This window comes from Fukomys damarensis, unplaced genomic scaffold, assembly GCF_012274545.1.
Source record: "Fukomys damarensis isolate Sample0158 unplaced genomic scaffold, DMR_v1.0_HiC HiC_scaffold_5, whole genome shotgun sequence".
NCBI classification, from domain to species: Eukaryota; Metazoa; Chordata; class Mammalia; order Rodentia; family Bathyergidae; genus Fukomys; species Fukomys damarensis.
In genome coordinates, this window is record NW_022900917.1 from 53891681 (window position 1) to 53904282 (window position 12602).

At 41.7% G+C, this 12602-nt stretch overlaps 1 protein-coding gene across 2 annotated transcripts in view; it reads right to left on the bottom strand.

Annotated features, from left to right (window-relative positions):
• The window catches only part of Lyn (LYN proto-oncogene, Src family tyrosine kinase), a 111380-nt gene that overhangs the window by 49993 nt on the left and 48785 nt on the right, over positions 1 to 12602 (bottom strand). The window contains exons 4-8 of one of the 2 annotated variants that reach the window (XM_033760727.1): positions 7087 to 7160; positions 3935 to 3980; positions 2451 to 2556; positions 650 to 748; positions 424 to 527 (exon numbers count right to left, since the gene is read on the bottom strand). In XM_033760727.1, coding sequence (XP_033616618.1) covers positions 424 to 527; positions 650 to 748; positions 2451 to 2556; positions 3935 to 3980; positions 7087 to 7155 — 424 coding nt within the window. In that variant the 5' untranslated portion in view covers positions 7156 to 7160. Of the gene's footprint in view, positions 1 to 423; positions 528 to 649; positions 749 to 2450; positions 2557 to 3934; positions 3981 to 7023; positions 7161 to 12602 lie in introns of both variants that reach the window. The other variant, XM_010611122.3, reaches the window with a different exon arrangement.

Below are 12602 nucleotides of genomic sequence, written 5' to 3' on the forward strand. Positions count from 1 at the left end.
AAGTTAAACATGTACACAATGCACGATTTTAAAAGTTTTATAAAAATTGTAGTTGACAAATAAAGCTAGCATTTTCTTTACTGCCCCAGTTGCCAACATGCTATCTTACTTCCAGGGTAGCTTTTAAGATTACTTAGCTTAACAGAAAAGTTACTTTGATTTCCTTTCCCTTAAAATTTTAGGATTCAGTCTAAATAATAATGCAAGAAGCCCAACAAACATAAAGAATGCCCTCTTAGCTTGGCCATAATTACACCTGCTTTCCATGTTCATTTTAGTAGCAAAATGAATCATTCGAGTTAATTGTTATCAAAGTACAAAATTTTCGCTACTAGAACCCACTTTTTAAAGTAGTTCTAGAATATTTTCTAAAGAACTGTTTCCTAAGTAGCAGCTTATAAGGCATCTTAAGCAACTTTTTACCTTTTAATGTTTCACTTTCTCGGATGAGAAAAGCTCCTGCACTGTTCCCTGGTGCCAGGAGCTGTCGTTCTGCATCTTTCCTGGTTATATCCTTGAAAAACCACCTGTGAAGACATTTTAACATTTCATAGACCTTAGGTTTCAGGGAAGGCAAAGAATGATGAATAAACAAGTACTTCAGTGCAGAGAGCACCATCCTCAGAGGTGACAACACATAAGGACTCACTCTTCTGTTTCTAAGGTGTTGACCTTGGCCACGTAGTTGCTAGGGATGAAGCCTTCTCTCTTGGTTGAAAGAGACTTAGCTTTCCACCATTCTCCATGCCTGGAATAAAAATACACACAGAAAAGTATTTATATCCACGATTCAAGAGCTACAATCTTAGGGTATCTTAGGGTATTAGTTTGCAAGGTGAGGAGAGAGTCCACTGGGAAAAGCCACTCCTCTGTGCTACAAAATTGTTTAGGAGTGGAAACAAAGGAAAACAGGCTTATAACCTAAATGTGGCTTGTAGCGTTCAGTGCTGCATAAAAGGGGCTTGGTAAGAATGGATCTTATCATGCAGAAGTGAAATATTTGTCACTTCTTCCAGGCTTGCTAAGAAATGCTTTAGGATCCTTATAGAAACAGAGATCTAGGGAGTAATGGGCCATAGTTCATGTGTTAGAAACTCCCTTGCTAAAATACCCAATTTCAATGCAGGTAGATGCCATGTGTGGAAGAAATAACCATAAAACAATTCCAAGCAGCTCAGCCTTATCCTCGAGCTACGGGGCAACACAGAGCTAGGTGGAGGCACGGCCAGGACTGGAAGGGGCAGATGAACTCTCTGGTGCTCACACAGGACAGGCTCCTTGTCTGTGAGACATGAAGGACAAGAGAACTAACACTCAGCTGCCGCCTACTCTACATAAGCACAATATTTATATATACAGTTGCCCCCTCCATATTCATGGGCTCTGCATCTTTAGCTTAAACCAAGGTAGACTGAAAATATTCTTTAAAAATTATGTCTGTATTAAACATATTCGACCAGTTCTCTTCTCATTCTTCCCTAAATAATATAGCATAAGAATTATCGACCTAGCATCTACATTTTTTAGGTCTAGAGCTAATGTTTAGTCTAGAGCTAATTTAAAGTAAACCAAAGGATGTGCAGAGGTTTTATGCAAATGCTACACTAGTTTATGTAAGGTACTTGAGCATCTGTGGATTTTAGTATCCAAGGGGCCCTGGAACCAATTTCTGGCAATGCCCAGTGATGGCTGCATACACGCATGCCATGCCCATAACAACTCCGTGATTGAGAGACCGCCATTCCCATCTCATAGTTGAGATGCAAAGTTAGAGACTGTGTAAGTTTTCAAGGCCACACAGCCATCCAGAGGAAGGGTCAGGTTTAGGCTCAAGTTTGTGCTCAACCCAAAATCAACATTGCTCTCAATGGTTCATTAATAAATGATTAATTTATTAAACCCTGTGCAGCAGTTCAGGATGACACTTCATGCCAAATAAGTAGGAGAAGTAAGCTAGAATTAAAATATTCTGAGTTCCTTTTTCTTCTTGATGCCCTGTACCCCTGGGGCCTGAAAAGAGCTATGAGTCACCATGCAGGCGTCAAGGAAACAAAATGTCTAAGTGCCTTCATGGAAGCTACTGAGCAGGGCTTTCCCAACATGATGCTGCTGTAGCACCTCACCAAGGAAATCTAACCAGCTGAGACATAAACCAAGTGTAATCTGAGTAATAAGACTCAATTAAAATAGCCACCTAAAATAACCTGCAGATGTCATACAGACCCAAACTTCTCAAGGTGAAACAGCTTGAAAGAAATTGGCATCTGCCTCAAAAGGCAAGCTTGTGGAGAGTGGTCACAGCTGGACTCAAATTTACTGGCAACTGAAGGGTTGGGAGGCCTTACAACTACTAGAAGAAGGGGGTCTGGATGTCATTCTGGCCCTGTGGGTATGCTGCAGGGGCCAGTGGCCTGAGGACAGGAGCTACTGCTGCAGATGCCTGCACTTACTCCTCCAGGACCTTCATCTTTTCTCCCTTCTTGAAAGACAAGTCATCTGGGTGGATGCCATCATATGGATACAAGGCCACCACAATGTCTCCTTGCTCCTCCGGATCTAGAAATGAAGAACACAAGTAAAAGCTTTTAAGACTCAGCAGAAAAGACTGAACAAATCCCCATGGGGCACAAAGGATTGGAGGAAGCCCTAGAGAGGGCTGAGCAGTACGTGGACGTGCCTTACTACCTGGGGGAAGGGGAGCTGAGGTCCACATATGTGCTGTACATACTGCTCACAGTATTTGTTATCAGAAATCGTATTTGCCAGAGCTATAATACTAGCTCTGTATTTAAGAAATTATGTGCCCCAGTGCTGGCAGAGTTGTAGGGTAAAAGGAACCCTTCTATATTTTTGGTGGAAATGTAAACTAGTACAACCTTTATGGAAATCAGTATGGAGATTTCTCAAAAAATTAGAAATTCCATTTGACTCAGCTATTCCTTTTCTCGGTAGCTTCCTGAAAAAGTCAAGGTCATCACATTACAGTGATACATGAATAGAATACCCATGTTTATAGCAGCACAACTCACAATAGCCAAATTACGGAAGGGGCCTATACGCTCATCAAGAGATGAATGGATAGAGAAAACATGGTGTATATACATGATGGAGCACTATTCAGCCAGAAAGAAGAATAAATTTGAGACATTTGTAGGAAAATGGGTGGACCCTGAGACCGTAATGCTAAATAAATCAGTGAAATAAATGTCTCTTGGTTTTTCTTATATGAGAGACCCAAACTATGAATAATTTAAAGAGCAAAATAAAAGAGAGATGGTAGGAATCAAGGAGATAGACTTTGGGGAGATGGGAAAGAGATCTGGAGAAGGAGGAAGAAGGAAGGGCAGGCAGGAGGGAAAGAAACCACAATGACTGAGATGCACTAGGCATACACACCAGTTCTCCAAGATGAGTGCAATTATTATGTGTTGCAAAACTATACCAACAATAAAAAGGTGTGCCCATATTCATCAGAGCATCATTCATATACCTAAAGGTAGAAGGGACCCAAATATTGATAAAATGTGGCACGGCCACACATTGGATTATTATTTAGCCTTAAAAAGAAATGAAGTTCTGACATATTCTATGACATTGATGAACTTTGAGATAAGTTAAATAAACCAGGCACCAAAGGACAAATACCTTTTTCACTTATATGTGGTACCTAGAATAATCAAATCCACAGAGACAGATAGAATGGTGGTGGTTCCTAGGAGCAGCGGGAGAGTGGATATTGCACACAGAATTTCAGCCCGAGATGATGAAAAAGTTCTTGGATGATGCTGATGGTGGCACATACGTGACGCCACTGAACTTGACACTTAAAATGGTAAATTTTATGTTATAGATATTTTCCCACAATAAAAAAATAACTATAAATGTCCTGGACAATGACTTTATGGGGGCTCTGACAGTAAGGAAAAAAACATACCTTTCGCTTGAAACCTCTGTCCTGGTAAAAGCTGAGATTCTGGAATCTATAAGAGAATATTTATTAGGAAAAATAATTTATATTTAGTTTTGTTCACACACATTCACTTGTGTATCATTTTTCTAACAGCAGCAAGTTGGTCTAAATTTGCGAATTGAGTGAGCTGGAATGAGGGCAGCACAGAAAGAGAAGTCTATGGAGCAAGGTTGAAACCTACATAGGACACTGCTCTTCCTGCTGAAAGCAATCACTTGCCTGTGCTAGCAGAAAGTGACAGGGCTCTGGAAGCAGCTGCTACAGGCCCACCTCATCTTAGTTCTCCCTCTTGTTTGGTAACAGAACCCTAATATTTAATGTGGCAATCTGACCAGCTCGATGGCCGCCTCCAAACTTTCAGCCCCCATGCAGATGGGAAGGGAGCGTCTGACAGCTCAGTGGCTGTGTGGCACTTTAAGTGCCCCGTCTTTTCTCTTGTTTTCTTCTTCCTTCTTAGTCACGAGGGAAGACTGGAGCCCCAGGAGCCATGGAGACCAAACACCAGGGACAGCAGAAGGGAAGACAGAAGCAGCTGGGCCCTGGTAGTTTTTCAGGATTCTCACACAGGCCCATCTCCACATCTTGGACTTGTTGAAATGCGTGTGGCCAGGGTTGTCACTGGTAGCTGAGAGCAAATTGTAGCTGGTCCAGATTCTCCTCAGGCTGACCCAGACTCCACTGTGGACACAGAGGGCATCCCTGGGTCCTGTAGTAGGAGGCGAGTTGCTGGGAAGGGCCTGAAGGCACAGCAGGCCACCTTTTCCTCCCTGTGTCACAGCAAGGCCCTGTGAGGTCTCCTGGCCTCTTCTAAGGAAGATGCTGTCAGGGGCCTATGGCACAAACTGTGAACTTTTCTGTTTTCTTGATTAAAGTGATGTGAAATAGGAAGAAAAGGGCTAAAGGTGTAGGGAAAGTGGGAAGTGTAGGGGAAAGGGAATAAGGGAAAAGAAAAAAAATATGAGAAAATGAAAAAGGGAAATAAGGTATTTGTAAATGGGGAAGAGGAGGGGTGAAGGGAGGGCTGGGACAAGGGGAAAAAATGAGAACCAAGACCTGTCATGTAAAGGTACAAGATCCCAATGATGAATATAACTGTACTGTATACCTAAAATGTACCAATAAGCTCAATTAAAAAAATAAAGTGATTCCATGGAATTGAAAGAGGATGGATTATATTTAAATTTAAAGTTTTGATGAAAGTCAGCCTATAAAATCTTTAATTCAGTGAAGAGGGCTCATACTATCCTTTAGGACTTATTCAAAGATGTTCATACTCAAAATTTTAGTCATTTAGATTTGCATAATTAGGAAATATGATTTATTTTATGTGATTCAGAGGTCATAATTAGGTGAGAATCTAATTAAAAGCAGCAAGAGGAGTTCCAAATATCAGAGACTTAACTTACAAACATCGTAATGCCTTTTTTTGTTCTAATGAGACCTCACTGTTACCCAGGATAGGTCTTGAACTTGTGGGCTCAAGTGATCTTCCTGTTTAGCCACCTGAGTAGCTGGGGCTACAGACAGATGCCACCCCACCCAGCTAATTTTAATACCTTTACTAAGACCAAAAGATATATACCAGACGTGACTCTTATACCATTGCTCTAGATCTTTCTTTAAAATAGCTTTTCCTAGCGTGTTGTTTGATTTGTGGCAATTCGACTTCACCTCCTCATTGGACCCAATTGCAGTCAGTCCATTGCATGAACGTGGTACCTCTGGTGGGGCTAAGAATGTTATTTATGGCCACAGAATAGGGCCAAACTAACTGGCTCATGAAGCCAGGGCATCTGTGATCACAGAATGTACAAATAAAAACACTTATGGTGTACATGAGGGGATTGAAAGAGTTGAAACATGTTTACATCTCTGCTTTCTAACTTGAGTTTTAATCTCCCTTACTCTGAACAAGAGGAGAAAGTGGATGTAATTTTATACTACTCTCCTTTGTTTTTATGAAAAAGGACATCTTCATTCATCATTTAAGAACAAAACCAAAATATACAACAAACAAATAAACCTTAGGTTTAAGCACATAAAGCTATAGCATTTGGTACCAGAAACAAATAGATCCTTTTAAAGAGAACTCTGAAGTTTAAAAGACTATTTGTGACTCAAACTCCTCTTATTATATTTTCTGTTAATCATATTTATATACTATATAGTTCTATACTATAACTTATGTAATATGTTTTACATTTTATATTGAAGCTGGACATGGTAGCACATATGTGTAATTCCAGCACTCTGGGAAGCTGAGGCACGAGGATGGCAAGTTAAAACCCAGACTTGGAAACTTAGCAATTCAGTGAGACCCTTTCTCAAAATAAAAGGACGGTAGGCATATATCTCAGTGCAAAGGCCTTGGGTTCATTCCTCAGTAACACACACACACACACACACGCAAATTTATTGCTACGTATTTATCATCAATAAACTATTAAAGCCACTAATAATCTTATACACTTGGAGTAGGCATATTTTTATTTGTAATTTCACGTTACAATGGTAATTTGTATATCCAGAAACATCATATATATTTACTTCATAGTATAACCTACTTTAGCTTCTGTTGTGAATTCAGTATTTCTTTTTGCTTCTAGACTATGGTGCTAATCTCATTATCTATTTTTTTGAGACAGGGTCTTGATTTGTAGTTCAGGCTGATCTTGAACTCACTATGTTGTCCAGTCTGGCCTTGGACTCCCAGCAATCCTCCTGCCTCAGTCTCCTGCTTGCTGGGATTATAGGCATGTGCCACCATGCCTGGCTTCACTATCTATTTTGAGCCACCAATAACAAGAAAGATGGTTTTCTTTACACAGGAGAATGTGACCAAATGCCTGTTTATTGCCCAATAAATGGCTTAGTTTTTCCTAAACTATTTACATGCTCTTCAAAGGATTAATTTATCAAGCATATCAGAAATTATTTGGGGCCCAAGTAATTAATGTGATTATTTGCATGCATATATTACAGATGAGGGTTTAAATATTGCAGCCATACTTTGATCCTGAGGTGGGAATTCTCCCCTGAGACTATCTACTTACTGGCCTTTGCTGTTTATTGGACGTTGGATCTCTCACATAAATAGTTCGGTCAGTATTACGTACTGGTTGAGTCTTCAAATCTATTCCATCGTCATTCAGATTGTCTTTCCTTTTTGATTTTATACATCCCATATTTCCTGTTGGAATATAAACACAGTGATATTGTTTTACTGTTCCAGAACTGGCTTCAAGCCATTAGAAACTTCCTAACTTATTATACAGAAATACACTCAAAGGTGAATAGTTCACAAATAGGTTTGCTTGTCCATTAATTAATTCATAAATATGGATAAATCATCAATTTTTTGTCATCCAGACATGATTTCTAATCTGAATATTTTTGTATTTTTGTGGCAAAGATGTATGAACTTAAATTATGGCACAAAGTGGTAAGTCAATGACAGGCTGCACAAGACCTAAGAAAAGACATCTAACTCATGCAAGAGGAAAAGAAGGTAGCCAGAGAAGCCTCCTAAAGAAGCTGCTCCATGAGCTGAGATGGGAGGGACATAAGCCAGGTGTTAAAGTCAGAAAAGGGGTTCCAGGAAGAAGAAACTTCATGTGCAACCACAATGACGGCCAGGCGACATGGCCACTTCAAGAACCAGTTTAATAACATTAAGACCCTTCATCAAGAAGCAGGTGGGGAAGGCCTGGATTTGGGGGTGGGGAGGGAGGCACATGTTGGGCACAATGCTGGTGACTTGAGATTTACAACCAGACACATTCCATGTGCCTGTGCTTACAAAACAAAATAAAATCTTCTATGATTTCCATCAGAAGGTCCTACAGGGCAGTGGTTCCTACAGATTAGATTCTCTGGACACAGTCTAGAAAAATTTGGGGCCCAGTGCGGGCTTGTTACTCCATATTTTGGAGCCAAATTCCAGCTCCCCATTCTGCCAAATCTGGGGGCCAATTCCTAGAACTTCAGATGAAAGAAAGATGACTTGGAGCTGAGAGGAGAGGTGGTGCAAGTCAGTTAGTACTGGGGGGAGGAACTATGCTATGCTTAGAAATGTCCAGAGCTCTCTCTGCACTCTGTTCCCAGTGTCCTGCTGCCACTCGACTGGCCTCCTCCTTGTCTTGGTATCCTGCAGGCCCCCAGCTTGCCTGGGGACTTGGGCTTGTTTATCATCTCCTCGGCTAGGTATGACACTCTAAAGGACAGCCAAGCCTCTTTCTGAAACTAGCCAGGGGTAGTTCCCAAAATAAAGGGGAAGCAAGCACATCTTTGATTCAAAACAGCACTTTTTTTTTTTTTCCTATATGCTGAAGTTTCTGAAGCGGAGATGGGTTTTAAAGATGGTTTGTAAATAAGCAAGATGAGTTTTAGGAGTGATTTGTAAATGAGCACATGAGTTTGTTTGTTTGTTTGTTTGTTTGTTTTCAGCCACCTCCCCTAACTGGTCGACCCTTAAAGTGCTTTATAAATGAGTAAAAACAGCAATAGGAAAGTCCTGGAAGTGCAGACCCCTGAGCATGTGGCAAGCTCTTTGCAGAGAAGCCTTGAGGGATCCCGCTTGGCTGACCCTGTGCCCCAGCCCTTTACACACCCATCCTACTTCTGAGGCCCCCGTCCCTTGCCGCTGTGTATGTGTCTCTCTGAGTCTCTCTCTCTCTCCCCCAGATCCTACACAAAGCTTATTGCCTCAGACAAGTGAAAGAAAGAGCATGTTCCACCCAGAACACCATGATAACACATTTTTATTCTGTGGTACTGTTGGATTGAATACAGAGCCATCACACAGAGCTACATTTGCAACCTCTTTAAAAAACTTTAAATTTTTGTTAACAGATCTTGCCAAATCACTAAGTTGCCCAGGCTGGGCTCAAATTTGTGATCTCCTGCCTCAGCCTCTCAAAGTGCTAAGATTACGGGTGGGCACCACCATGCCGGGCTTCCATTTACGACTCTTATTTGTCATATTCCCACCTAGTTGCATTATCAGCCTTTTTTTTTTTTTTTTTTTTTTTTTCCTGTCAGCTCTCCCAGCTAGAATGGAAGTGACCGGGACACCAGTCATCTCCCTGGCTGCCTACAGTGCTTTGAGCACTAACTCAGCACCCAGAGCAGGTGCTCAGAGCATATCTATTGAAAGAACAGACAAATGGGTCCAGTGGCATGGGCTACCACACGTGGGACAGCTACAGGCTCATCAGGACACCTTCTGCCCAAAGGTGCATGATGGAATAGAAAGGGGGCTGTCATTTTGAAAGACACCAAGTGAAGCAGAGGCTTCTAGAACTCACTCCATGTTTGCTGGAAATACAGGGGGAGGGGATAGGGATAAGGTGCTTGGACAAATCCAGAACGTGCTGTACACTAAAGACGAGTAGCTGGATTTGCCTATGCTAGGGTGCAGGGGCAGAAGTATTCCAGATAGCAAGACTGCAGGGCTGGTGGGTAACTCAGTGTTGCAGTGTTTGCTTAACAAGTCTGAGGCCCTGGTGTGAAAGAAAGCGGGGGAGGCACTGTGAGGGTGTGTGAACCTTCACTGAATCCCAGGGGCAAGGGGTTGGCAAGCAAGTAGCTGCAATTATTGGGAAAATCTGAGTTGGTCTTAGATAGAACCTAGGGATTGATAGACTTAGTCAGGTGATAACAGTATTACGGAGGTATGGGAGATTCAGGTGGAGGTGTATGGGGCTAAGGGTTAATTTTTACTTTTAACACTTTTTTAACCAACTTTTACTTTTAACACATCAGCCACAGTGAGGAGGGCAGAGATGGAGCAAAGATGGCCAAATGTTTAAAAGTTAGTGACTATAGGAAAGAGGCATATTCTTTCATTGTTTTCTGTAGATTTGAAAATTTCAAAGCAAAAAATTTGATGGGAGAAGATAAGAGAATATTAAGAATAACTCTGTAAAAGCATTTTTCGAAATGTTAGAAACCCAGTGGAGGGCCGGGGATTTAGATTTAGCTTAGCAGTTCTGCCGCCTGCCTCACAAGCACAAGGGCCCAAGTTCAATCCCCGGTACGAAAAGAAAGAAAGAAAGAAAAGAAACCCAGTGGAGCCTCTGTGTGTGCCTGAAGGCCGGAAATTAGATTAGCAGGAGCTCCTGGTCAGGCATTCTTTCCATGGTAAGTCAAGGAGCCTGGGTTTTACAGCACTGGGGAGCCACAGCAAACTCTCTTAAGTGGAATGACACGGGGATCCTTTGTTTGGAGATAGAACTCTAGGAAACATGGATGGGGGAACTAGCATGGGGAAATCTGCCCCCTTGAGTCCAAAAGTGTTCTGTGAAAGAGATGAGGCCCGCCATACATGGCAGTGCTTTTGGGAACAGGAAGGATGAAACATAAATAAATAAAAAGGTGAGTGGGGCAGGGTATCAATCACGAACACCATACTAATGGATTGTCATTTGTCCATGCTTAGTTCATGCTTAGTTCATGCTTAGTTCATTCTTGCTATCACCATGGAAATTGAGAACAAGTGTTATCTGTCATAGATGAATAAATGGAAACAGCACTCTGTATGGAGGACTAGCATGAACTCAGGGCTCAGACAGAGCTGGCCTCTGGTCCCCCCGCACCCCCAGGAACAGAGCGCAGGTTTGAAGCCCTGCCGTTCAGAAAGAAGCCTTCAAGAGCATTTCTTATCATATGGTGATCAATATCCCAAGGTCTTGCAATTCCCCGTGCTGTATGAAGGTGTCAGAAGCGCAGAAGATACAGTCAGTACCTGACGAAAACTAAGAATGAAATTTACAAATTTCAAAGTTCTTTGGTGCAACAAATGATTTGGTGCAACAAATAAAAAGTACCATAGTACTTTTTAATTAAACACTTATCATGCACTGCGCATCTTATTTACGGCATTATTATGTCACTTTACAGAGGGGTGAGCTGAGCTGAGAGAGGTTCAGTGAGTGGCTAGTGAGTGGAAGAGCTGGGCCTCATCATGCTCCACATTGGTCCAAATCTAAGGTTAGCACTAATTTCACAGCCTGCACTCTTACCATTTTACTATATGATAGCTATTTTGAAAAGTGTGTTTCATTAATAGTGCTAACAAAGAGATTATTTTCATAGCCTATCTTCCTCAAAAGGATATGAAACTCTTTACCACAAAAAAAGTCAATAGCGCCGGGTGTGGTGGCGCACGCCTGTAATCCCAGCACTCAGGAGGCTGAGGCAGGAGGATCACTGTGAGTTCGAGACCAGCCTGGGCTACATAGTGAATTCCAGGTCAGTCTCAATTACATAGTGAGACCCTCTCTCTCTCTCTCAAAAAAAGAAGTCAATAATGAGGTTAATTAAATGAAGAGGAGAGTGTGAACTTGGTTACTCTGTGGGTAACAGATCCCTGTAACTATTCACCCTGAGTTTACTGGCAGGGAGGGCCTGAGGACACATGAGTCACAGGCAGAGGAAAGAGACTGAGCTCCTTGTGGGGAAGTGTGGCCCCAGCAAGAATTCTAAGTCCACCGATAGTAGACTTAAGTGCTGTGGGTGATAGATACATTGTCGGCAGTGCCTCCAAAATGGTTTTTTAAACAATAAATAAAGGTATATTTTATATGGAAAGTCTTTGGGTTAAAAATAATCCTAACCACTGAAGGGGTGACATGCAAATACCACCTTGGGATGTTTTCCTGGGAATGCTCAACTCTGTCATCTGAAGAGACCCAAGCAGCAGGGTAATCCCTCTGCTCATGAGGGACATGGACAAGAACACTTACACCAGCAGCTATGCGAATGGGAGGCTGGTGACTTCTCTTATTGGAAATTTTCTCATAGGAACAAATATTCATCAGCAATGGCTCCTCCTTATTCAAGGGCCTTAGAATATTAAAATAATTATTCACCTGTTATATATTGAACTGTGCAATAAAACAGAATTGTGTACATAGAAAAGAATATGAAAAGAATTATTTCAAAGAAAACAAAAAGTAACTCAGTATAGTGGCACATGCCTGTAATCTCAGATACCTGGGAGGGTGAGGCAGGGAAATTGGAAATTTGAAGCCAGCCTGAGCAACTTATCCAGACTCTGTCTCAAAAGAAAAATATAGGGATATAACTTAGTAATGGAGCACTTGCCTAGCATTCACAAGGCCCTGAGTGCTAAAAATTTAAAAAAACAACAACAACAAAAAACAGCCACAACAACAACAACAACAAAGCAGACTCTGCAACAACAGACTGTAACTACTTGCTACCACCCTACTGCCTTTGGTAGGACCTATGGTGCCTAGCGATTGTTCAAGTGCTCAACAAAGAAGCAGGTGTACACCCGGCCTCTGCTTCTGGGGGTCTGCACAAGGGCACCAGGATGGTCACACTAGCACCACTTATGTTATTAACAGAGCCCATTTAGATGTTTATCAATCCTTTATCAAATTTGGGCAAATTGGCAGGTACTCTACCCTGTCTCTAGCCTTCTCTTCTTTGTCAATAAAGGTTTTAAAATGACTCATCATTCACATTGCTGTTAATTTAAAGGAACCAAAAATAGAAAACTGAATGTCACTCTTCACCTGTGAAGAAAAACGGGCGATCCTAGCATCTCCTTTCTCCTCCCCTCCTCCCCTCCTCTCTCCTCTTTGACTTGCTCTATGGTTATGAG